The 27,609-nt window shown below is 40.0% G+C and overlaps 1 protein-coding gene across 2 annotated transcripts; it reads left to right on the top strand.

The window, feature by feature from the left end:
• Positions 1-302: 302 nt before the first annotated feature.
• Positions 303-27,609, top strand: LOC308606371 (uncharacterized protein). 2 transcript variants are annotated; one of them, XM_081217161.1, is made up of 5 exons: positions 303-835; positions 1,919-1,971; positions 16,296-16,419; positions 16,716-16,811; positions 22,302-27,609. In XM_081217161.1, the coding sequence occupies exons 2-5, from the start codon at positions 1,963-1,965 to the stop codon at positions 23,735-23,737; spliced, it is 1,665 nt and encodes a 554-aa protein (XP_081073287.1). In that variant the 5' UTR covers positions 303-835; positions 1,919-1,962; the 3' UTR covers positions 23,738-27,609. The 2 variants fall into 2 exon arrangements, with proteins under 2 accessions (XP_081073287.1, XP_081073286.1); XM_081217160.1 differs by lacking the exon at positions 303-835 and adding an exon at positions 1,518-1,589.

Genomic DNA, 27,609 nt, shown 5'->3' with positions numbered 1-27,609 from the left:
GTTAGTGTGACTTTCCAGCGATCTTATTACCTGTGTCTTTTAATCTATATTTATGTACTTATAAAATGTTTGAAAACAGTATTACATAGTATACAGCGTTGAGTATTGGTATTCCATTCCGGACTCAGGGTTGTCCTTCCTGAACCTCCCCGGGCCCTTCTCAGACTCCCCTACCCTGAACTCTACTGCTCCCCTTCAGACTCTCCCCCGCCACGTCCCCAACACGCTAGGCTGGTACTACATTTCCCAGACGCCTCCAGGGTGGGCCCTGCCCCTACCGGGCGTCCCTGGGGCCCCGCCCAAATCTTGCTGAAAAGCCGGGACTGCAGGCTGCAGCGTTCCGGCGTTCCGGAGTGAGGACTGCACTTCCCGGCGGCGCCCGGGACCTGGGAATGAATTCTCAGCGGAAACTTGAGCACCCCCTTTCCCCGCCTGTGGGCTACATTTCCCAGAAGCCTCCACGGGCCACAGCCCTTTCTTACCCCTCCGCAGCCACCTATTGCTACCTCGACCTGTGGGTTCGCCCAGGTTCTCGGAGGATGCTCGCGTGCGGCTGGGCGGTCAGGACTGGGCTTCACTGAAGCTTGGAACACGACGCGACTTGGGGCGGAGAAGACCGTTGTGCCGGTTCAGGCTCTAGTTGGATTTTTCCCCCTCTGGACTACATTTCCCCGAGGGCTCCGCGGTGTATGCGGATTCCTGCCGAAGTTCGCTGGCCGTTGTGAGTTGCCGGGAGTTCGGACGCAAAGGATCGGGGGCATTCCAGGTTGCCTCGCTCACTGGTTTGGGGCGGATTCAATCAGACTGGAGTGAGAGGACCCCGGAGAAGTGGACGGTGAGGAGGCTCGGGGCAGGGCTGGGGTCTGTCGGGAGTTTTAAATATGGGTGGCTGTCGGGCATGTCCAAGCTGCGTGGCCGCGCTTGGAAAATAAAGGACGACGGGAAGGGTGGTGCTCTCCAGGCCGCTTGTCCACACTCGGGGGTGGGAGGTATGGGCCGCGCGCCATCACGGGAGGGTGTGGCTTCAGGCTGGCGCGGGGGCGGGCTGGGGATGCCTGGAGGTCAGGGGTGTCGTAGCTGTGTGGCCTCCTGCCTGGGGAGAAAGTCCGTGAGATACGCCCTGGTGTTGGTTTGTGCGCCAGACGTCCGGTGCTCAGCAACCAGTGCCTCGCGGGGCTGTGGTGGGTACCCTATCAAAGCGGGACTCTCTGTGGCTCTGTGTGCGCGCGCCCAATGTGGCCACGCCGCAGCCTCTGCCCTTCGGAGCTGGGAATGGCGCCCTCTTTGTACATTTTTGGTCGGCGCTGAGTGGGTTGCGCGGGTGGGTGGGTTCCGGGCGTCTACCTCAGGCCGGGACTGCGCTCTCATTGCACTCTCCAGCCCAAGAACTGGCACAGCTGCAGCCGCTCGCTCTCCAGCGCAGTGAATGGCGCTCCTGGGGCTGTTTATGGTGGTGTCGGGGGGGGTTTCTAGAGCTTTGGGTTGGGACGCCCTCCTACTTCCACTTCTCTGTTCTTTCACCGTGTGGCCACCAAGGCCCAGGCAGGTGCCCCCAGCCTAAAGGACAGGAATGTGGGAATCTTTAACAGGTGAATCCAATTAGGATGTTTCTTGGAGCCACAGATCTGGGCTCAGTGTAAGATACTGGGGTCTGAAAATACCCAAAGTCAGGCTCTTATGGAGGAAAGAGGCCACAGTCTGGGAGTCTTTCCCAGGACTCCCATCTGGGCCCCTAAGGTCGCCTGCTCTTTTTGATGATGGGAGAGGGTGGTGGGGTTGCAGGCTTCTTTGGTTTGGGGCTCCCTCTCAGTGCCTGGGGTGGGGTAGGGGTTTGTTCTGACTCGGCCTCCTCTGAGCTCCAGGAAGGACCTGCTGTCTCTTAGTTCTTAACCATTTTCTACCTTTTTCCTTCTCTAAGAATCCAGAAGAGGAGGAGAAAAGAGCTGCTGGGCATCAAAAGTCATGGCGGAGGTAAGTTGTATTTGCAGTTTTCTTCTTGGAAAGGGCTTCTCTGTTTTCAAGACACTATCCTATTTCAGGATTCTAGCCAAGAGATTTACAGTAGTGATTTGGAGAAAGGGGAGGAGACGGTTTCCTCTTCAACTAGCCAGGAACCTAAACCTGGGCTGTCTGCCTTGCATACATTGTCTTATCTGATCTGGATTTTCCATTTCCCTGGATTTTGTTCAGTGCTATAACAGTCTTGACAGGATGTGCCTACGTGATTTGGCAGGGAAGTTGAAGAACAGAATAAGTTAAGTGTCACTAATTTCTTTGTTGTCCCCTCCAGAGTCACATGCAGTAGCCTATTTGCTTCCAAATTTCTAACAGCCTGGAATGCCTGCCTGCCCCCTTCAGATTTAGATATCCCCCCCCAAATAGAAATAACCTAATTGCTCTCTTTCTAACGATTAAAGTTATATAGGATTTTTGCAAAAATTTCAAAATTTGAGTAAGTTATTAAAGTTTATGGCCCATGGTCCCACCACCTAGAGGTTAATCACTATTAATGTTTTAAAATTATTTTGTCTGCACGTATGTGTGGGTATGTAATTTTGTTTACAGAATGGGATCATATTACTAATAGAAGCAACTAACTTATTGGGTGTTTACTTTGAGCCACTTGTATTTGAAGTTCTTGATATGTGTTATCTTGTTGAAGCCACATAACAACCCAATGAGTCAGTTATGACTGTTTTTCATTAATTCAGTGATGCTTTTTTCCCCCACATTTTAACTTCTCTGAAATCAGGATGGGTTTTTCAGTTCCCTGTAAGTTATAGTTTCATTGATTGCATTTTTTTTCTTTCGTGGTATATAAAGTAATGGTGGCTTTACAGTCAGTGGCATCTCAGATTTTATGAAATATATTATTATTCTAAGTTGACAGATGAGAAAATAGATTCTGTTAAGTCACTTGGTCCAAAATTACAGTTAATAAATGGTACAGTTGGGATTTCTAAATTGCCTACTGATTTCTTTTGCCCGTTTGTCAGTTTATATGTTAAGCATATTTTCTCTGTCATTTATAGGTTGTTTTAGAAATATTTTTTCACGGTTAATGTATCTTTTGTGTGTTTTTAAGATTCACAGTTTTCAAAAAATGTTCTCTTTATGTCATGCCAGAAGGTCTTCTCTACAAAAATAGAAAGTCACTCATTTTTCTAAAGTAGTTTTGTCTAAACAATTTAATCCTTAAGGTATCTGGTTTGAGATATAACTAGAGAATGTTGGCTGTAAAATTCCTAGTTGATTTTAAAGAATGGCATGGTATTTGTAGTATGTGAGATTCGGGGTTTTTTTCCTGGATGTGTCTGAGTGTAAGTCTTCCTTTATTAATTCTGTCCACTTGCTTTTCAAGGATTCTTTTCACCCTAAAGACTAAAGAAATATTCTTTCTTTTCTGGATGAATCAGTTTCTTCCTTTCTCTTTGACTTTTCTGAATCCTGTGAGAACTTACTGAGTTTGTCTTCCAATTTCCATTCTGGCCGGACCCTTCCTAAGATTCTCAGGAGAGGACCACATTCTCCCCATCAATTCTCAGCACATTTTGGTGAGGAAGAAAGTCTAGTTCCCCTTTGCCCTTCAACCTTCGACTGTCCATTTCTCCCTCTGTTTCCTCCTCTCCTCAGAGTGATCATCATCCTTTCGCTGTATTAATAAGAGGCTCTGCACTGCATAAAAGGGTAGAGTCTTACCCCATTTCCACCATTTATTAGCTCTCAGACCATGGCTTCCTCATAACTTCTTCTGTATAATGGGTTTGGGGAATATGCTGGTAATGGAAATTCACCTGAATGTGCACTTACACCAGCAACCAGGAGGTCCCCAACTCCTACTTCCTGATGTCCCCAACATTCAGTGCGGTGGCAGATCCCTTTGCATCTGTCCCTTTCCTGCTCCTTGGTCTCATGCCCTGTGACCTCACTCCACTGTCTGTGTGCCAGATGAGACTTTTGTGGAAGTGGGTGATACGTTGATTTAATTGTACTCGCTGGCTCTAGGTTATTCCTCCAAAATAAAACAGTCACTTCCTTTATTCAGTGAATCCCTGTTACTTTCAGGATAAAGCTCTAGCTCTTTCACATTCATGGTTTATTTACTAAAAAGCACATTCTTTATTTACTAGAGCACCAATCCTAGTATTGGAGTAAAGTGGTGAGTAAAGATGGTATGTTTAGTCCTGGCAGAGGTGACCGTCACCCAAGACCTTTCTGTTCTGATCCCTTTGGACTTCTTCAGCATCGCTTCTATCTACTCCTTGCCCAGAATCCCTCACCAGTTACCCCAGTGAACTGTCTGCTCCTCAGACACACAGGATTCAATTAGTCTCCCTCTCTACCTCCAACTTACCACGTTCACTCTGCTTGGAATGCTGCTTGGTCTGTTTTTGTTTGCTGGAGTTCTGTTCCTTTTCAGGGCCCCAGTTAATCTTCTACATGTTACAGGAAATTCTTCACATACCCCTCAACCTAAGTAAGTCACTGTACCTCATTTCCCATAGGAAGTTTCTTCTACTTGTAATCGGAGCTCATGTATCCTGCTTAAAATCCCTGACTTGTGAGGGAATTCCCTGGTGGTCCAGTGGTTAGGACTGCACACGTTCACTGCCCAGGGCGCGGGTTCAATCCCTGCTCGGGGAACTAAGATCCCGCAAGCCACATGGCACAGCAAAAAAAAAAAAAAAAAAAAAAAAAAATCCCTGACCTGTGAGAAGCTCTGAAGGTCTCGTGAGCTGATACTTGTTTTCAGTCTCATTGCTCTCCTCCCTCTCTGACTTGACTTTAGCCTTTCTCAGAACGCCCAGTGCTATCTCTGGCCTCCATGGCACAAGAAGCACAAGAGGGGCACTTACCCCTCACCACCACTTTCTCAGGGTTCTGTGAAGCCTACTTCACTTTCCTGATTACGCGTGCTGCCTCTGAGTGACTGCATTCCCCTGTGTTGCATCTGTTCTTATCACACTGTGTTGTAACTCTCGTTTAAACACTGCTTTTATTAAATGTTGAATAGTAAAAAATGTTTATGGTGTGGTGAATGACTGAACACCCATATTTAAGAAGTAGGGCATTAAGCATTGTTAAAAAACCCCATGTGGGCTGTGAATCATCCCGATCCAACTCCCTTTTCTGCCCTTCAGGGGTAACTGTTATTCTGAATTTTATGTTTTTCTTTCCCTTGCTTTTCTTTACAGTTTTAATCATATGTGTTTTTTGTCATTTTAAAATTTGATATAAATAAAATCAAACTGTTTGGAATCTTCTGCAACTTCATTACTTGTCTCTCAACGTATATTCATGAGATTCATTCACATTGTGAATTTATCCTACTGTATAGCCATCCACTGTATAAATATATAGATTTTTTCTTTCATATTACAGTCATTCCTGTGAACATCCTTGAATTTGTCTCTTGGTATCATGCACAAGAATTTCTCTAGGTATATAACTGGAAATGGAATTGTTGGGTCATAGGATATGTGCATCTTTAATCTCACTAGACATTGCCCAGTTGTTCTAGTGTTTATACCCAGTAATAAATCCTGTTACTTCATATCCTCACCAAATACTTGGTACTGTCAGACTTCAATTTTTACCCATTTGGTGGGCGTGAATTGCTATGTTATTCTGAATTTAAATGTGCGTATCTTGGTTTTAAATGAGGTTGAGCTCCCCTTTCATGCTTTCTCTTCTCTGAAGTACCATTTCATCTCATTTTCTAATTTTTCTACTGAGTTTTATATTTCCAGTTTTTCGTTCCCTTTAATGCTTTGTAAGCATTCCTTAAATATTGTGGCTTGTCAGTCATATGTGCTGTACATGCTTTCTCTCATTTTTTGTCTTGACTTCTAACCTTTAGATAGTAGAAATTCTCAACTTTAATGCCATCAAATTTAACACTGTTTTCCTTTACTAATTTATGTATGTCTTGTTTAAGAAATCTCTTTTGTCCTAAGAGTAAAGATATTCTCCCATAATGTTTTCTATAAATGGTTTTGTTTTGCCTTTTGTGTTTAAGCTTTTAATTCACTTGAGGTTGATTTTTACCATGGTGTATGGCAAGGGTCCGATTTTACTTTTTCCATTCGGCTAACTAACATCCCAGCATCATTTATGGAAAAGGCCATTGCAAAGTTTTAGGCAAACTGCACAGCCTAAGGGAATAAACCCTGTAAGACTGCCTGCTCTCACTTCAGACACCAGCTGCAAGTTTGAAGGCCCCAGGGCCACCCTCACTTCAGACCAGCTGGCTATAAATTTAGAAATTCTCACAACCACCCTCAGGTTCAACAGTTTATTAGAAAGACCCACAGAACTCACTGAAAGCTATTATATTCATGGTCACATTTATTACAGGGAAAGGATACATTAAAATTAGCCAAGGGATCACTATATTGTACACCTGTAGCATATAATATTGTACATCAACTATACTTCGATGAAAAAAAACTTGCAGTCTTACTGGACAGATAGAACAACAACAGCAACAAAATTAGCCAAGGGAAAAGATGCGTAGGATAGAATCTGGGAGGGTTCCAGACTTGAAGTTTACCTTCCCAATATTGATATGTGACAACATGCAGGGAAGCTCACCTGAGCTCAGTGTCTAGAGTTTTTATTGAGGCTTCATTGCATAGGCAAGATTGAATCATTTTCACGTGGTTAAATGCAGTCTCCAGCATCTCCCTTCCCTACTTGCCTGGAAGTCAAGCTGATATCACATAACCCAAAGCCCCGAGGTTCTGATTACATGGTTGGTCTTTCTGGCATGGCCAGCCCCTACCCTGCATCGTTTCGTTAGCATAAACTAACATATGTGGTCTTGGGGGCCCACCATAAATAATAAAGACACTCCTGTCACTTGGGCAATTCCAAGTGTTTGGAGGTTGTCCTATTAGCTAGACAAAGGCAAGAATCTCTCTTTGGAGGCCAAATTTCTTACTCCACAATCATCCTTTCCTCTCTGTACTTCAGTGGCAATTCTGTCATAAATTAAGTTCATATATCTATCTATCTATCTATCTCAATATATGCTCTTTGGTCTATTCTGTCCTTTCTAATCCACTGGTCTGTTTGTTTTTCCCCGCTGGCCTATTTGTCTATCCTTCCACCAAAACCACATTGTCTTAATTAAGACAGCTTGGTAATAATATTTGATATTTGGTAAGTCATGTTCCTCTACCATCATAGTCTTATCCTCGAAGAGTGACTTAGCTGTTTCTGGCCTTTGGATTCTCCATATAAATTTTAGAATTGGCTGGTCAGGTTACGTAGAAATCCAGTTGGGATATCAATTCGTACAGCATTGAATCTTTGATCGTTTTGTGGAATGTTGACATTTTTACAGTATTGAGTTTTCCTCTCACTCTGTGGTATAACTCTGCTGATTTCAGTCTTGTATAATGGTTTCCAATAAAGTTTTTTAACTGGAGTCTTACATGTCTTTTGTTAATTTTATTCCTAGGTATTTTAATATTTTGTGGTTTTTGTAAATGGTATTAATTTTTAGACTAATTTTCTCATTGTTTCTTGTATACAGACATGAAATTGATTTTTAGATAATGATTTTATATCCATCCAACTTGCTGAACTCTCATTTATTGTAATATCTTGTAGGTTCTTTTGGATTTCGGGTCATCTAACTTAGATAATCATATCATTGATGAATAAGGACACTTTTTGTGTGTAAATAATTGTGTTATCTGTAAATATTGATGTTTTCCTTTTTTCAGTCTTTATTTGGTGCTAATTCTTGTCTTATCACACTGGCTCCATCTCCCAGAACAGTATTGACTGGTGAGAATGTGGGCACCTTTTCTTAGTCCCAGTTTTAGAGAGGATTCCTTTGATGTTTCACTTCTATTTATGATGCTTTCTCTTGGATTTTTGGTTTTTTTCAAGATGTCCTTTATCAGGTTAGAGACATTACTTTTTATTCCTAATTTGCTCTGAATTTTTAATCACGAATGAATATTGAATTCTTTGAAACACCTTTCTACATCTCTTGAGGTGATCTTATGGATTTTCTCTTTTAATTTGCTAATGTGCTTAGTGACTTTAATTGATTTCTAAAATCATTTATACCTTGTTATACCAGGAGAAACCTAACTTGGCCATGATGTATTATGATTCTTTTTCATATTGCTGAATTCAGTCTGCTAATAATTTATTTAGAATTTTTACATCTGGGCTTCCCTGGTGGCGCAGTGGTTGAGAGTCTGCCTGCCGATGCAGGGGACACGGGTTCATGCCCCGGTCCGGGAAGATCCCACATGCTGCGCAGCAGCTAGGCCCGTGAGCCATGGCCACTGAGCCTGCGCATCCGGAGCCTGTGCTCCGCAACGGGAGAGGCCACAACAGTGAGAGGCCCGCGTACCACAAAAAGAAAAAAAGAAAAAAGAATTTTTACATCTGCAACATGTATAAGCTTGGCCTATAATTTCCATTTTTCATAAAATCTTCATGCAAGTTATGTTGTCAAGGTTACTCTAGTCCAGGAGTCAGCAAACTGTGGCCCTGGCCTGTAAAAGCCAAGAATGTTTTCTACATTTTTAAATGGTTAGAAAAAAAATTAAAAGAAGAATAGTATTTTATAACATATGAAAATGGTATAATTTAGATTTCAGTGTCCATAAATAAGGCTTTATTGGAACATAGCCACACTCATTCATTCATGTAATGTCTACGGCTACTTCCATGCCCCTGTGAGAGTAGAGTAGTTGCAAGAGACAGTAATGACCCACAGACTTTAAAATATTTACTTGGGCTTCCCTGGTGGCGTACTGGTTAAGAATCTGACTGCCAATGCAGCCGACATGGATTTGAGCCCTGGTCCGGGAAGATCCCACATGCTGCGGAGCAACTAAGCCTGTGCACCACAACTACTGAGCCTGTGCTCTAGAGCCCACGAGCCACAACTACTGAAGCCCTCGTACCTAGAGCCCGTGCTCTGCAACAAGAGAAGCCACGCAATGAGACGCCTGTGCGCAGCAACAAAGACCCAATGCAGCAAAAATAAATAAATAAGTAAAATTTTAAGCATAAAATATTTACTTTCTGTCCCTTTATAGAAAAAGTTTGCTGACTTCTGGTCTAGCCTCATAAAATATGTCATAGTGTTCCCTTCTCTCCTTTTTTTTTTTCCCCCTTGGTAGGATGGGGGGAGGCTTTGAGTGCATTGTTAATCAAAATCTTCACTTCATGGCACATTGTTATTGGTCTGGGCAAGGTTGTTCTCTTGTTCTGATTATTTATTTACTTCTCTTCCATTCCATTCCAATCCTATTAAGGTGCATCTTTTTATTAGTATGTATTCATGAAAAATGTTTGTGTCTTGTCTTAAAGTCCGGTGTGGTCAGTTTTTCTGAATCTTCCAGATATGATTGAGGTGATTATTATTTGAGTTGGGTACATTTTTCTGTATGTGGCCAGTAAATCAAGCTCACTAGTTTTATTATTTAAACGTTCTCTATTTTTACTGACTTTTTATCTGTGTTATCTATCAGTTATTTTGAGAGGTATGTTAAATCTCCCATAATGATGAGGGTTTATCTGTCATAATTTTGTTCCTTTTTGTTTTGTGTGTATGTGTATGTACTATATATATTTATTATTTGTTAGGTGTGTACATGTTATCTATTAGCCTTTTACTTACAGTCTTTCTGGATGTTTATGTTTTGGATGTGTCTCTTATAAACAGCATATAACTGGGTTTTGGTTTTTGACCAACTGTATCTTTTAATGAAAGCATTTAGTCTATACAGTGGTTGTAATTACTGACATAATTGAAAGTATCTTTGTTGACTTAGTTTGTGCTTTTTATTCTACCTTTTCTGTATTTTATTATCTCATTCCCTTTTCCCTTCTGTGAGTTCGAAAGTTATAAACTATGTTTGTTTATTTATTGGTTACCTTAGACATCTTAACATACTTTCTTACCAGTGTCTGAAAGTAAAGAACATCTTTATGCTCTTGCTGAATAGTATAAGGAACTAGATATTCCAGCTATCAAGCAGCTTATATTGTAGTCAGGTATTTTTCTTTCATTGTTTTTTTTTAGTCCATAAAACATTTTTATTATTTTATATATTGAATGTTAGCTTAGTTTATCCACATTTTTGCCATTTTAAAGAACGGCACCATTCACCATTCTTACATCTCAAACCCTCTGTCTGGGAACACTTTCCTTTAGTTGGAAGTACATACATTAATGAATTTCTGTTCTTTTGGCTTTTTGAAAATGTTTTTATTTGTCCTCCCTTGTGAGAGAGAATTTTTATTCTGTCATCTCTGATTTACATTGTTGCTGTTGAATAGACATCTGTCAGTCAGACTGTTATTCTTTTGTAGACAATCTGTCTTTAATATCAAATTACTTTTAACATAGTCTCTGTTTTTAATGCTCTGCAGTTTTGATATAATTGCCCTGGATTTCTTTTTATTTATTGTTTGAGACTCATTTGGCTTCTGAATAATGCTTTCTTTTGCCAGTTATGAAAATTTCTTAGCCATTATGTCTTCAATTATTACCTTTTTCAGTCCTTTCTCCTTTTTTCTTCTAGAGCTCTAGTTAGATATCTGTTAAACCTTCTTACTTTATCTTCTTAACCTCTTATACTTTACCACATTGTCTTTGATAGCATTCTGTGTAATTTCTTTTTAAATATTTCAGTCCAGTAATTTTTCTCTTCAGAGATATTTATTCCAGCCATTGTATGATTTAATTTTAGGTATTGTGGTTTTTATTCTAGAAGTTTTAAATTGTTTTCTTTTAAATCTGCCTGTTATTTTCGTGGAGTTTTGTTTCTTAATACCTTACCCTCTTTTTTAAAAACATATACCTGCGTTATCTGCATAATATGTAAATTTTTGCAGGTGTGATCTTTTCCCTCCAACATTTTATTATGGAAATTTTCAAATATAATGAAAGTTGAAACAGTTCATTTTCCTGACTACTGGATCATGGAATTATGCCTCTTTGCATGTTTCATTTTTTATTTAATTTTTTTATTTAGGTGAAATTCACATAACATACAATTAATCATTTTAAAGTGTACAGTTCAGTGGCATTAGTTCATTCACAATGTTGTGTTGTTTTATTATTTTTGACTCTTTGGTCATTTTCCTTGGAATTCTACCCATGGATTCTTGAGGTCTGGATGAAGGTTGTTCCTCTAGGACACATCTGGGCTTGCTTCCTCCAGGAGCACTGCCAAACCAGAACCACGTTAAAGTAGATTCATAGATGGTAGGTTTTTTAGATTCACTTTAGTAATAGGAATGTGAGCTGAGACCTGTGTGAGGGCTAATTTGTGGTTACAGTTCCTCAGGGGAGAATATTTTCCTTCCACCAGCAGCCAGAGTTCAAGTCAGGCAATTTTCCTTGTAGCCCCTGAGAATGGGAGTGCTGCTTCTACTTTTCCCTTACTCTGAGGGCCTGGTCCTAGAGGTCCCAGGTCTTTGCAGTGCAGAACCAATTGGACTCCCATCTGGCCAGCTGTAGGCTTGATCTCCTCTCTCCCTGCCCTTTAAGGTCATGAATATAAAAGCTTATGGTCATCTGGGCCCAGCAGAGGTTCTTTGGTAAAATAAGCGTCAGTGGCTCAGCACACTCCTCTTCGTTCCCATTTTGACTTAGTTTTAGCCTCTCGAGATTATTTTCCGTCTTTGCCAGTTCATCATTACATTCCGTTAAAATCTTTTTAATACTCAGTACATTGTTTTTCAGCTGGTGATTTGGTCGTGGTAACCAGTACCCCACAGAGCTTGATGTCTGGTGATTGTCTCTATTTTTCTGTTTTTCTCCCTGATTCTGAGCTTTTTAAGGACAAATGCTGGGTCAGACTCATCATGTCCCCAGTGCCCACACAGAGCCAGAGTCATGGGGGATTTTGGTTGAAATTTTTGGCTAAAGGAATTTTGTTTGCAGAACTGCTTCTTTCCTCCCTTTCCCTTCTACCTTTAATTTTCCCTCATAGAGTGCTGTGCTCAGCAGTGACAAACAGAGCAGACCAAGCATTTTCTGCTTCCCTAAGTGCAGAGTCCAGCTCAGGGTTCTTGCAAAGGATCAGGAAATCCCTGGCTGCATCTGCAAGAATCAGAAGTGGAAGGCATTCAGATATAGAGGGAGAAATCTAGATTTAAAGCCCAGCAATGCCATTGCTTACTGCAGATTTGAGTAAATGACTTCACTTCTCTAACCTAAAGTTTCCTTTGTGTTAAGATTCATAGGCCTCTCCTGAGGATTAATACATACAAGGCACCAGGAACTTAAAGTGCTTAATGTGCAATAATTGTGCTTGAGATGCAGTGAACACTGCCTATCAGCAGGAAGGCTGAGGGTGGGGTGAGAAGGAATAATGTCAGGCAGGAAAGCCATGGGTGATCTTGGTTGGGAACCAGAATGTACTGGCCACGAGGATTCTGAGAATTACGGTTTCATGTACTGGCTCAGTACTGGTGATTCTGGATAGGGTCTTTGTGGAAAGAGGTTCCAGTTTGGGCTCTAAGGGCCCTAGTTCTGGGTTATGGGAACAAAGCCAAGGAGGTACCTGAGTCTTAGGCCTGGAGGGGGCTGGAGACCTCTGTCGCAGAAACCGTCCAGGGCTGGGCCTGCCTAAATATCCTGTGCTCCTGGGCCTGAGGGTGCCGTCATGTCGTTGAGATGCCTCCATGGCTGCGGATCTCAGTGTCTTTCAGGTAGAACAAGGGTCTACCCAGGGCAGGTTAGAGCAGGCCCTTCTGGGCTCAGATGAGCTCCTGACAGTGGGAAAGGTATTTCTTCTGAATACATTATGGACAGTTGGATTCCCTGGGATTCAGGGAAAACAAAGGTTTGTTATTCTCCTTCAAATCAAGAAAGAGAAAGAGACTCTGTGCGTGTGTGTGTACGCACGCGGTTGCCAAAAGCAGGAAGATAGGAACAGAAGAGGAGAGAGGAAAATTCATTTTCAGTCCATTGGGAATTCTGAGGTCAGTCTGGTGACTCAGGGCTGCTCTTGCTTCTTCTTCCTTTGCCTTTTTAAGCTTGCTTTTCTCTTAGATGAGCCCAGGATATAAATGATCTGGTTTTGCAACCCTAAAAGCCATTGTTTATATGAATTGATGTTTCTTCTCTCCTTCATTGAAAGCATTTTTTATTCTGGAAGTCATTTGAACAGTGGATTTCTTTTTCCTGAAACTGCCTGCCTCCCTGAGCCTTTCCAAGGGACTTGTTCCCCACTTCTTCCTATTCCAATGAGTGATGCTACCAAAGGCTGCTGTCCCATAAGTGTCTCTCTGTTCTCCAACAAATGTTTAGCTATTTATTCAGAAAACCCCTTAGCATTCCATAAGTGCTTATCCTTCCACCAGGAGTACTGATGGAATGGGAAAATCAACCCTTGCTGAAAATTTTATACCTCCCTTGTTCGAGCTGTGCTTTGATGAAGTGGAGGTGAGTCATTAAGTGAGATTCCATGTTGCAAACTTGGGTTTTCCAGATAAACAAGAAGGTAATTGACACTGATTTGTTGCATTCTCAGTATTTACCCATATCTTTAGCTTTGAGATTTTTTTTGACTGGGAATATGGTAGATTCAGTATATGAAGTTATGTGATATTCCAAGGAGTCTGTGGGTCCATTTTGAACTTGTGTGGTGTATACTCATCTTGGGTCACATCAGTGTGAGTCTGGATCTTACTCCATCAGTCCTAGTAGTTCTGGAACAAGGAGAGTATAGTTAGGGACAACTTATTGTAACAGGAACAATTTAACCAGATGCATAAATTATTGAGAAGTAACGACTTTTGTAACAGCAAGAGAACTTGTCTAAGCTAGTGCTGCAAAATAAGAACATTGAATACATAAGATGGGGCATCATACAGCCAATGAAATTGATGTCTATTTATAGCGACATGGAAAACAGCTAGGATTGAATATGAGCCTGAGTTTTTAAGAAATTAAATCACATAAGTTATATCCAAATCCTATGTTCAGAGAGAGATTTTTAAAGATATCTTTGAATTCTTCAGACTTTTTTTTTTTTTTTTTGCTGTTCCGCACGGCTTGTGGGATCTTAGTTCCCCTATTAGAGATTGAACCCAGGCCCTTGGCAGTGAGAACGCTGAGTCCTAACCATTGGACCGCCAGGGAATTCCTGAATTCTTCAGACTTCTAAACAAAATTTTAAAATGAGAGAATGGAAGGAGATGGTCACAGTGTTATGTGCTGAACATAGCATGTGCTATGTACATGTATGTACAGCTTCATTTAATTGGAAGACACCAATTATCTGGACTTTATCCACCCAGGCCTGGGAATAAACAATGGAAGAGGATAATGCCAAGAGGTTATATCTGTAGTAGCAAGCATGTTTAAGAATGATTTGTACAACACAAGGAATGTAACCAATATTTTATAATAACTATAAATGGAATATAACTTAAAAATTGTGAGTCACTGTTATATGCGTGAAACATATAATTTGTACATCAACTGTACCTCAATTTAAAAAAAAAAGAATGATGTGCACACCAAGGACGTGTGCTGTGATCATCCCTGTTTCCACACTGACCTATCCATGTTTTCTTTCTTTTTTTTTCCTAATAGAAGTATAATCAATTTATTGATACAATGTTGTGTTAGTTTCAGGTGTACAGCAAAGTGATTCAGTTATACATATATTTTTTTCAGATTCTTTTCCCTTATAGGTTATTATAAAATATTGAGTGTAGTTCTCTGTTCTATACAGTAGGTACTTATTGATTATCTGTTTTATAAAGCGTAGTGTATATATGTTAATCCCAAACTCCTAATTTATCTCTCCCCCACCCACCTTTCCCCTTTGGTAACCATAAGTTTGTATTCTATGTCTGTGGGTCTATTTCTGTTTTGTATATAAGTTCATTTGTATCTTTTTTTAAATCTATTTATTTATTTTTATAAATTTATTTATTTTATTTTTATTTATTTTTGGCTGTGTTGGGTCTTTCTTGCTGCGTGCGGACTTTTTCTACTTGTGGCGAGCGGGGGCTACTCTTCGTTGCAGTGCGTGGGCTTCTCATTGTGGTGGCTTCTCTTGCTGCAGAGCACGGGTTCTAGGCGTGCAGGCTTCAGTAGTTGCAGCATGTGGGCTCAGTAGTTGTGGCTCGCAGGCTCTAGAGTGCAGGCTCAGTAGTTGTAGCGCACGGGCTTAGTTGCTCCACGGCATGTGGGATCTTCCCAGCCCAGGGTTCGAACCCATGTCCCCTGCATTGGCAGGCGGATTCTTTACCACTGCGCCACCAGGGAAGCCCGTATCTTTTTTTTTTAGATTCCACATATAAGCAATATCATATATTTGTCTTTCTCTGTCTGGCTTACTTCACTTAGTATGATAATCTCTAGGTCCATCCATGTTGCTACAAATGGCATTATTTCATTCCTTTTTTGTGGCTGAGTAATATTCCATTGTATAAATGTACCACATTGTCTTTATCCATTTATCTGTAGATGGACATTTAGGTTACTTCCATGTCTTGGCTATTGTCAGTAGTGCTGCAGTGAACACTGGGGTGCATGTATCTTTTTGAATTATGGTTGTCTCTGGATATATGCCCAGGAGCGGCTTGCAGGATCATATGGTAGCTCTGTTTTTAGCTTTTTAAGGAACCTCCATGCTGTTTTCCATAGTGGCTGTATCAATTTACATTCCCACCAACAGTGTAGGAGGGTTCCCTTTTCTCCACACCCTATCCAGCATTTATTCTTTGTAGATGTTTTTTTTTTTTTTTTTGTGGTACGCAGGCCTCTCACTGTTGTGGCCTCTCCCGTTGTGGAACACAGGCTCCGGACGCGCAGGCTTAGCGGCCATGGCTCACGGGCCTAGCCGCTCCGTGGCATGTGGGATCTTCCCGGACCGGGGCACGAACCCGTGTCCCCTGCATCGGCAGGCGGACTCTCAACCACTGCGCTACCAGGGAAGCCCTCTTTATAGACTTTTTGATGATGGCCATTGTGACCGGTGTGAGGTGATACCTCATTGTAGTTTTGATTTGCATTTTTCTAATAATTAGCGATGTTGAGCATCTTTTCATGTACCTTTTGGCCATCTGTATGTCTTCTTTGGAGAAATGTCTATTTAGGTCTTCTGTCCGTTTTTTGATTGGGTTGTTTGTTTTTGATATTGAGCTGTTGACTTACTCATGTTGAAAGGTCCAGCACATCCTGTTTTCCCAACAGTGTTCCCCTATTGAATTGCTTTCTCAAAATTTCTTTTATTTTATTGTAAAGATTTTGCCCGTTAATTTCTGTTTGTTTTTACCTGTGGTTTCAGGACTTGAAGTTCAAAGATGTGGCCATTTACTTCACTCAAAAGGAGTGGGAGTGCTTGCACTCTGCTCAGAAGGATTTGTACCGAGATGTGATGCTGGAGAATTATAATACCCTGATCTCACTGGGTAAGTTTACCTGCCCTCCAAAATTCAGAATTGGCCTTCTGGAATTCTTATGTTTATTGTTATAAATTTCTTGTGAGTGCCTCCCAAGTGCTTGACTGAATTAATGTTTCTTGCTTACCAAAGAATGCTTTTTGTGCCTTGTGAAGTTAGAAATTGGCTGCTCCATCAGACTTTATCTTCTTCATCCTTTCCTTTGACCCTTAATTTACTTACTCCTCTTTCCTGATAATCATGGACTGATTTTAATTCTGGGACACCCACAACATAACTTGGTCCTTTTTTTCTTTCTTGAACAGGATTTTCTGATTCTAAGCCAGATGTGATCTCCTTATTGGAGCAGGGGAAGGAACCTTGGATGGTTAACAGCAAGGAGACAAAAGAATGGTGCCCAGGTGAGTAGTGGTTACTCATATGGGGAAGGCCATGGCAGGTGGTCACCCACCTGGCCTGTGAGAAGGCAGGCAGCACTTCTGAGATGTTGGTAGGAAAGCTCCCTGAAAAGCCTGAGATCTGGAGAAGAAAGTAAGGATGTGTCAGCATGAGCCCCCAAATTTTCATTCCACTTACCACTTTCATGCTACCCTTGCTCTTATTCCTTCTGATTTCAGGAAGGAAGTGCCTTCCTCTTTCCCACGAGACAACCATTTTCCCTGCACTTTGGGTCCAGTTTTGTCCTGACTTAAAAATAGCTCTGGGCCTCCCTGGTGGCGCAGTGGTTGAGAGTCCGCCTGCCGATGCAGGGGATACGGGTTCGTGCCCCGGTCTGGGAGGATCCCATATGCCGCGGAGCGGCTGGGCCCGTGAGCCATGGCCTCTGGGCCTGCGCGTCCGGAGCCTGTGCTCCGCAACGGGAGAGGCCACAACAGTGAGAGGCCCGCATACCGCAAAAAGAAAAAAAAAAAAAAAAAAAAATAGCTCTGTTGAGATATAATTGGCATATCATAAAATTCATTCATTTAAAGATACAGTTCAGTGGCTTTTAGTATATTCAGAGTTTTGCAAGCATGACAACAATCTAACTTTAAAACATTTTCCTTTATCCCAAAATGAAATCCCATACCCATTAGTGGTCACTCCCCACACCCAGCCCTATGCAACGACTAATCTGCCTTCTGTCTATAGAGCTGGCCGTTTTAGACATTTCATATTAATGAAATTGCACAGTACGTAGTCTTTGTGACTGGCTTCTTACAATTAGCAGAATGTTTGTTTTCAAAGTTCATACATGCTGTAGCATATACTACTACTTCATTTCTTTATATTGCCAAATAGTATTACATGTTGTGACTGTAGCACATTTTGTTTATCCATTCATCAAATGATGAACATTTGGATGGTTTTCCACTTTTAGGCTACTATGAATAATGCTTCACTTTTCCTAGTTTGTTGAATGTGTTTATTATGAAAGGGTTTTAGAATACTTTTATTAACTGCTTTTTCTACATATATTGAGATATGTGGTCTGTATCCTTTGTTCTATTAATATGGTATATTGCATTGATACAGTTTTGGGTGTTAAACCAACTTTGCATTGCCCAGGTAAATCACACTTGGTCATGATGTATTACCCTTTCTATTTGTTGGTGGATTTAGTTTGGTTTTATTTGTTGAGGATTTTTGTATCTATATTAAATAAGGGATATTGATCTATAGTTTTCTTGTGATGCCTTTTTCTGGTTTTGATATCAGGGTAGTAGTGGCCTGAGAATTCATTGGAAAGTATTCCCTCCTCTTCTATTTTTTTGAAGTGTTTGTGAGGGATTTGTATTTGAAGTGTTTGTGAACGATTTGTATTAAGTTTTCTTTAAGTGTTTAGTAGAATTCAGCCGTAAAGCCATCTGGTCCTGGGTTTTTCTTTGTGGGGAGGTTTTTATTTTATTATTATTATTATTATTATTTATTTTGGCTGTGTTGGGTCTTCGTTGCTTTGCACAGGCCCCCTCTAGTTGTGGCCAGCGGGGGCCACCTCTCTCTGGGGTGCGCTGGCTTCTCCCTGCGGTGGCCTCTCCCATGGCGGAGCATGGGCTCTAGGCACGCGGGCTGGGAAGATTTTAAAATTACTGTTCAATCTCTTTGTAGGTCTATTCATATGTTCTCTTTCCTCTTGAGTTAGTTTTGGTAGTTGTCTTTCTAGGAATTTGTCCATTTCATCTAAGTGATCTAATTTGTTGCATATAGTTGTTCATAGTATTCCCTAGAAATCCTTTTAATTTCTGTAATGTTGGTAGTCATATCCCCACTTTCATTCCTGGTATTATTATGAATCTTCTTTTTTCCTTGGTCATTCTAGCTAAAGTTTGTCAGTTTGTTGATCTTTTCAAAGAACCAACTTATAGTTATGTTGATTTTCTCTATTTTTTTTCTCTTTTGTTTATCTTCCCTCTTTATTTCCTTCCTTCTGGTATCTTTGGGTTTAGTTTGCTCTTCTTTTTCTAGTTCCTTAGGTGTATAAGTTAGATTATGGATTTGAGATCTTTCGTGGTTTTAATATAGGCAATTTTAGCTGTACATTTCCCTTTAAGACCTGTTTTAACCATATCCCATGAGTTTTGGTATGTTGAGTTTTCATTTCATTCAAACTGAAAAGTATTTTCTAATTTCTCTTGTAATTCTTTGATTCATTGGTTTTTTTAAGAGTGTGTTGTTTTCTGTTTCCTTGTTGATCTGGCAGGTCGACCTATCTGTTATTGAAAGTAGAGCATTAAAGTCTTCAATTTGTTGAATTGCCACTTTTTCCCTTTAATTCTGTAGGTTTTTGCTTCCATGTATTTTCGGGCTCTATTATTAGGTGCATATATACTTACAACTGTTACATAATTTCCTGATGCATTGACCTTCTTATCATTATATAGTAATTATAAAATTATAAAATTGTCAATTATAAAATTGTCAATTATAAAATTTCCTTTGTCCCTAGTTATAATTTTTGTCTTAAAGTCTGTTTTGTCTGATAATAGTAGTTATTGAAGCTCACTTTTTTAATTGAAGTATAGTTGATTTACAATGTTGTGTTAATTTCTACTGTACAGCAAAGTGATTCAGCTATACATATATATACATATTCTTTTTCATATTCTTTCCATTATGGTTTATCACAGTATATTGAATATAGTTCCCTGTGCTGTACAATAGGACCTTGTTGTTTATCCATTCTCTGTATAATAAGTTTGCATCTGCTAATCCCAAACTCCCAATCCATCCGTCCCCACACCCACCCCCTTTGGCAGCCACAAGTCTGTTCTCTATGTCTGTGAGTCTGTTTCATATATAAGTTCATCTGTGTCATATTTTAGATTCCACATATAAGTGATACATATGATATATGTCTTTCTCTTTCTGACATACTTCATTTAGTATGATAATGTTTAGGCCCATCCATGTTACTGCAACAACACGGATGGACATTATTTCATTCTTTTTTTATGGCTGAGTAGTAGTCCATTGTATATGTACCACATCTTTACCCATTCCTCTGCCAATGGACATTTAGGTTGCTTCCATGTCTTGGCTATTGTAAATAGTGCTGCAGTGAACATTGGGGTGCATGTATCTTTTCAAAGTATTGTTTTCTCCAGATATATGCCCAGGAGATGATGGCCTTTTTGATGATGGCCTTTCTGACCAGGATGAGGTGGTACCTCACTGTAGTTTTGATTTGCATTTCTCTAATAATTAACAATGTTGAACATCTTTTCATATATTTGTTGGCCATCTGTATGTCTATTTAGGTCTTCTGCCTATTTTTTGATTGGGCTGTTATTGAGTAGGATTACATAGATTTTTATTGTTGTGTAAAACTGTCAATATTCTAGGACACTGGTGTAGGCACATGAACAGATTTGCTCTAATGGCACAGGCTTGCTTCTGCGTTAACTGCCATATGCATTGGAAATGATGTAGGGAGAGCATTTTGAAGCTGGGAAGGAATCAGAGGCAGGAAGACACCTCTATCACCTGTTAAATAATTAGAAGCATGGAGTGATAACTGAATCTCAAGTCACTCTCCTAATCTCATTATCTTTAGCTTATTTCCATCTGAATACGCGTAATCTACTGATTAGTTTATTTAACATTAATTGAACTGTATGCTGGGGTTGGTTATATCACAGAGCATACAATAAATATTATGTTAGTTCTAGGCCACTTAGGGAGAAATTATACCAGTAGATAAACTGATGAACAAATATGTAATTCCAGAACTGAGAAAAAGATCGAGGGCAAAGAACAGGATACATGACAGAAAATTAAGATATTTAGAATGAGAGAAACTGGCCATGGAGAGATCCTGGAACACAAAACATTCATGGAAGATGAAACATTTCCTGAAAGGGTCTAAGATGAGAAAGTAATTGGCATGATATGGGAGTCAAATGGATGCCAGCATAGTGAGCTCATGGTGAGTCAAGGTGAGAGCACCTCAAAATGAAGGTGAATAGGGAAGCAGGGGCCAGATACTATAGAGTTTTGCAGGTCTGGTAGGGAATTTTGTATTTTTTTTGAAGTGCAGTGGGAAAGGCACTGTATTTAAACAGTGAGTGCCACACTTTGAGTTGCCTCAATCAGGGAGGGAGATTAAAAATATATATATGAATGGCCATTCATTCACCAAACAGTCATTGAGTATTTACTCTGTATAGGTACAGTGAAGGGTGAGCAGACAATACAGAAATAAACAAGTTAAAATATAATCTGTTGAGTTTAGAGGTGAAATATACTAATGTCTGCAAGATGGATTGATGGATGGAGGGGTAGATAGATGTGTGAAAACGCAAGTAGAGCCAAATGTTTATTGTAGAATCTAGCTAGTGGGAATATGGCGGTTCCCTGTCTGATTCTTTTCATTTTTCTTTATGTTTGAAAGTTTTCTTAATAATGTTGGAGAAATGGATTAAATGACATGTGTACTGCAGAAAAGTGCAGTAAGTAGAGTGATGAGGGTCCTGTTTTGTAAAGCGTGGTCTCTTGGGGGAATCCCCAGGTGGCCCAGTGGTTAGGACTTGGTGCTTTCATTGCCAGGGCCCGGATTAAATCCCTGGTTGGGGAATTGAGATGCCATGGGGCATGGCCAAAAAAAAAAAAAAAAATAGTGGTCTCTTAAGTTGGTGTTTGCATAGAGGTCAGAATGAAGTAATTGAAGGAGCCATATTGATACCTTAGGGAAGATATTTGCAGGCAGAGATTCTGAAGGAGAGGTGTGCTTGGCAAGTTTGAACATCCAGTTGGTCAGGGAGCTGGAACAGAGTCAGCTAATGGGAGGAGATAGCCAGTGAGGTTAGAATGAGGTAGTGAAGGACAAGTTCAGGGAAGGCCCTGTAGATCACAGGAGGATTTTGACTTTTACTCTGCATAAGAGGGAAATACAGTGGAGAATTTTGAGCAGAAGAGTGGCATGATCTAGCTTATTTTAATAAGAACAGTACAGCCACTGTGTTCGGTGTGGAATATAAGGAGGACATAGGGAGATACTCCAGGATAGTGTTTTGTTAATCTTGGTGAGGGATGGCTTTGGACAAGGTGATCGCCACTAGAGATAATAGTAAAAGTAGTCAAAACCTGGATATATTTGAGGCTAGAGATGAGAGGACTTGCTGTTAGATAATGTCCTACTCCTTTAGATTCTCATTTAGTTGGTTGGGTCCTGGACATTATGTTTTTAACAGGTTCCCCAGCTGATTCTGATTCTTACCAGAGGCAAAGAATCACCTCCTTCACAAGCTTCCCTCATTTTCTCTGTTCTTATTGCCCCCAACCCTTTTTTTCAAGTTGCAATGCAGTGTTAAGAGTTTACATTATTCACTATTTTTAGTTTGTCATTTCTACCTTAGAACTTTCCTTTCTCCTGCAACGTGAAAATACCCACTATTTTCTTTGTTATCTTACAGACTGGGAGTCTAGAAGAGAAACCAAGATGCTAAAGGAGGACAGTTATGAAGTTCAATCACTGCAACCAGAGATAACAAAAAGACTTACAGGCTCTACCCTTGAGTACACTAGGGTCAGAAGTAACAGAGAAATCAGATGCCACTTGGAGAGGCTACAGGAAGGACGTTTCAGACAAGCCACAATAACCTCTGAAGAAAGATCCACTTCCATTCAACGCACAGATCATAGAACACCTCAGACAACTCATACTGGAGCAAAATCCTGTGAATCCAAGGAATGTAAGACTTTCAGGTACCAATCACACCATAGTCAACATGAAAGAAGTCATAATAAGGAAAAAGACTCTAAATGTGGAGAATGTAGGAAAGCCGTTAATAGTAGGTCAGACTTGATTAAGCATCAGAGAATTCATGAAAGCAAAAAAAGTGATGAAAATAAGAAATGTGCCTTTATTCGTGATGCTCAGGTTACTAAATCTCAGAGCATTAATATTGCCGAGAAACCTCATAAATGTAAGGAATGTGGGAAAGCCTTTCATTCTAACTCGCAACTTAGTAAACATCAAAGGATTCATATAGATGAGAAACCCTATAAGTGTACAGAGTGTGGAAAGCCATTTCCATCTACCTCACAACTTAATTTACATCAGAGAATTCATACTGATGAGAAATACTATGAATGTAAGGAGTGTGGGAAAGCCTTTACCCGTCCCTCACACCTTCTTCGACATCAGAGAATCCATACTGGTGAGAAACCCTATAAGTGTAAGGAATGTGGGGAAGCTTTTCGTTATGACACACAACTTAGTCTTCATCAGATAATTCATACTGGTGAAAGACGCTATGAATGTAAGGAATGTGGGAAGGTCTATAGTTGTGCCTCACAACTGAATCTACATCAAAGGATTCATACTGGTGAGAAACCTCATAAATGTAAGGAATGTGGGAAAGCTTTTATCTCTGATTCACATCTTGTCCGACATCAGAGTGTTCATACTGGTGAGAAACCATATAAATGTAAGCAATGTGGGAAGTCTTTTCGTCGTGGCTCAGAACTTACCAGACATCAGAGAGCTCACACAGGTGAGAAACCTTATAAATGTCGGGAATGTGAAATGGCCTTTACTTGTAGCACAGAACTTATCCGACATCAAAAAGTTCACACTGGTGAGAGACCCCATAAATGTAAGGAATGTGGGAAGGCTTTTATTCGAAGGTCAGAACTTACTCATCACAAGAGGAGTCATAGTGGTGAAAAACCCTATGAGTGTAAGGAATGTGGGAAGGCCTTTGGTCGTGGCTCAGAACTTAGTCGACACCAGAAGATTCATACTGGTGAGAAACCCTATGAATGTAAGGAATGTGGGAAAGCCTTTATTCGTGGCTCACACCTTAGTCAACATCAAAGAATTCATACAGGACAGAGGAGTGAATGAAGACATGTGGGAAGCTCGGAATTTAATTGACACCTGGAAATTCATACTAGTAAAACACAAACAAAAACCCCTGTAATTGTAAGGAATATGGGAAAGCATTTAAGGATAACAACTTAATATCAGAGTTCATACTGTGGATGTGAAGCAGTCCAGAATTTGATATTTGTTACTGATAAAAAACTTTATAAATGTTATGAATTGGGAGGGGTGTATTTGTGTTTCAGAATTTATTAGACATCAGAGTTCAATCAATTGGTGAAAAAGTGAAAAACTCCATGAATATAAAGAAAGTGGGAAGGCTTATTAGGAAAGCAGTGTTAGAGACATTAATCATTCTAACTTTTCTCAACATCAAGGGTCATTAGCCCTTATGGGAAATCAGGAGTCATAATATAAATATAAGGAGCACGAATTTGCTTTAGCTAACTAATTATTCAACTGATAATTCATATTAGAGGAAGACTACATTGTTAAAAAATTCTTCCATTCCATTCAACTCTTGTTAAATGTTTGCAAGCTCATTCTCTACAATTAATCTGAACTGAATCAGAGTGGGAAAGGATTTAACCAATATTTAGCGTTTACTTGGCTTCACCATTATTACTTATTTCTTATAGGGCTAATGACTTAACCAAATTCTCTCATTTATCAATTAGTAATATTAGCACCATATTTCTTAGTAGCATTGTGTACATTGTATCCCTTAGAATAGTGTCTGGCTCATATTGAAAGTGTGTTAAATAAGAGGGGCTTTATTCTTAATTTTGTTTTCCTAATTGTGTATTAGAGATCATATGAGAGGAAGGCCTTATGTGTGCAGTGACCATCTGAACATCTTACATCATCTTTCTTCATGGAATGTTAGATAATTCCTTCTGGAGAAAAATTTTAAAACAGAAGCTTTTCATAGGTTGCCCTTTTCCCCATTAGGGGATTCATAATGTAAAGAACCCCAGTAGAATAAAAGTGGGGTGCTGTGAGGTCAGAGGGAAGACTTAGATAATTTTTTTTTAAGACCTTCCAAAAAAACAAGAGACATATGCCATGATCTCTGGCCTCTCTTTTAGTGAATTAGAAAATAAAGCCTCAGGGCTTCCCTGGTGGCGCAGTGGTTGAGAGTCTGCCTGCTGATGCAGGGGACACGGGTTCGTGCCCCGGTCCGGGAGATCCCACATGCCGCCGAGCGGCTGGGCCCAGTGAGCTATGGCCGCTGAGCCTGCGCATCCGGAGCCTGTGCTCCGCAACGGTAGAGGCCACAACAGTGAGAGGCCCGCGTACTGCAAAAAAAAGAAAAAAAAGAAAAAAGAAAAGAAAGCCTCGCCAAAATCCATTTCTCCACAAGGAAATTTAAGAGACTTGTATAAATAATTTTTACGTTAAAAAGGAAATCAAGGCAGGGCTTCCCTCATGGCTCAGTGGTTAAGAATCCGCCTGCCGATAAAGGGGACATGGGTTCGTGCCCTGCTCCGGGAAGATGCCACATACCGCCGAGCAGCTAAGCCCGTGCGCCACAACTACTGAGCCTGTACTCTAGAGCCCGTGAGCCACAACTACTGAGCCCGAGTGCGCCTAGAGCCCGTGCTCTGCAACAAGAGAAGCCACCCAATGAGAAGCCCAGGCACCGCATCGAAGAGTAGCCCCCACTCGCCACTTAGCCCACGCGCAGCAACAAAGACCCATCGCAGCCAAAAATTAAAAAATGAATTAATTTTTTTTAGAAAAAGAAATCAAGGCAAATTATCATTAGGCAGATTGTCATTCAAATGAATGACAAAGAGACAACTTCATGTTAAAATTTGTAGGATGCAACCAAAGCTTTACTCTGAGGGAATTTAACTTCTTTCAATATATGTAGAAAACAGGGAAAATTCAAAGCGAGGATTCATTCTCACTTCCTTATACTTAGTGTGCTGCCTATTCCTGGTAGGTTCCCAGTAAACATCTGTTGATCAGAGGAACGAGAGAGTGAATGAATAAGCATCCAACTCTAGTATGTTGAGGTGCTCTAACAAAATAAGTGCAGAGCCCAAAAACACCTTAAACTTTTTGAAATGAAAAAGATTGCACCCTAGAAAGAAAAAACTCAAGCATCATAAGTGAGAAAGGATATGTAACTACAGAAATGAAGGAGATGAAATAAGCCAATATTGTTTGGCTGACACTGTTGGTTTCCTGTCCATTGGTATTAACCATTCTCCCTTTGCCAGGATTCCCTGCTGCCCACCTAAGTCTAAATGCCAGATGCCCTCCTAATTGCTTTGCAGCTGGGCATGTGTGTAACAGTCCGGGCCATAGAAGATCTAAGCAAAAAGTCTGCAGGTGAGCTTCAGTTAAATATTGTTTACTAACAAAATAGGAGGAAATGGTCTTCCTATATACAGGATGCATGTCTCTGTGTGATACCTGGAATTATGGCCATTTTGCAACCAGGGGAGGTGAGAAACTGAGATTGGCACAGGAATAACTTGTGTCTTTGACATTATTGAGATGATGAAACAATTCAGAACTACCCTGTGCCCGGACGGGTGTGAACTAAGAAATTCCGTGCCTATCTGTTATAAGTTTATATTCAACTTTATATATCCGAATCCTGGAAAAAAATATTTTCCTATACATACACGTTTATTCCACTTTAGTAAGATGAGAAAATGTTTATATTCAGCTTTTTATAGTGTATGTGAAATTATAGAAAAAGCATTATTTTCTTAAACGTATATGTGTGTGTATATATATATACAACTTTGATTTGTTAAGATGTAGGAAATGTCTGTTTGCATTCAGCATCTCACAGTATATGTTTATATGCAATTTTTTTAGTATGTCTGAAATCCAGGAAAAGTAGTAGTTTCCTGAATATAGTAAGAACCAAGAAAAAACTAATTAAAGAGCTACACCATATAATTCCTCTAGTACTAGAGTAGATAAAATCTAAGTCTTTAAGATATAAAGAGTATCAGCTATGAGGCTAACACAATCCCTATACCAAACTTGGAAAAGGACAGCATCCAGCTCAAATCAGCTATAAAAATAATCCATTGTACTCAGTGGTATATGAGTATTCCAATTAAAATAGCAAGTCAAATCTAGCAGCCTATTAAAAGAAAACAGAGGGGTTGTTTTGTCTAGAATGAAATGGTTCATGACCTGATCTGTCAGATTGTAAAAAATGTGATGTATAAATGTAGTGTTTGCACGTTGAAAACTAGACACTAAAACAATTTATCCCCTGAAAGTAGTAAACTATTAACAGCATATGCATATTCAACTGCTGCGAGGTCACTGCATTGTCCTCTTAATCACACCTCATGGGGTGTAGTCAGTCACAGCATTTGGAATAATCACCATCCAGTATATTCCACCTTTGCCCCACACTTTAGAAAAATATTACATACTAAGTTTAATGTAAACATGTATTATGTGACAGATTAAATCAGTCATAGCTAAATATCAATCAACCCATTGGAGGACAATTTATAACAAAAATTTGAGCATTTTTTTTAAAAGAGGGAAATGATTACTAAATTTTATCTATACTTTCTCTACAATTTCTAACATTTTTTGAGTTAAAATAAATGTTATAGTTATAATGAATGTCAAGAAATGATTCTCTGTAGACTGGGGGTTGCCAAGGGGGAGGGGGATGGGAGAGGGTTGGATTGGGAGTTTGGGATTAGCAGATGCAAACTGGTATATATAGAATGGATAACAACAAGGTCCTACTGTATAGCACAGGGAACTATATTCAATATCCTGCGATAAACCATAATAGAAAAGAATATGAAAAAATATATGTATAACTGAGTCACTTTACAGCATTAATTAACACAACATTGTAATTGAACTATACTTCAATAAAAAATTTTAAAAAGAAA

This window comes from Mesoplodon bidens (assembly GCF_964165515.1).
Source record: "Mesoplodon bidens genome assembly, chromosome: 18".
Lineage (NCBI taxonomy): Eukaryota > Metazoa > Chordata > Mammalia > Artiodactyla > Ziphiidae > Mesoplodon > Mesoplodon bidens.
The sequence above is the reverse complement of the archived record's forward strand: the minus strand, read 5'-3'. Positions and strand labels throughout refer to the sequence as shown.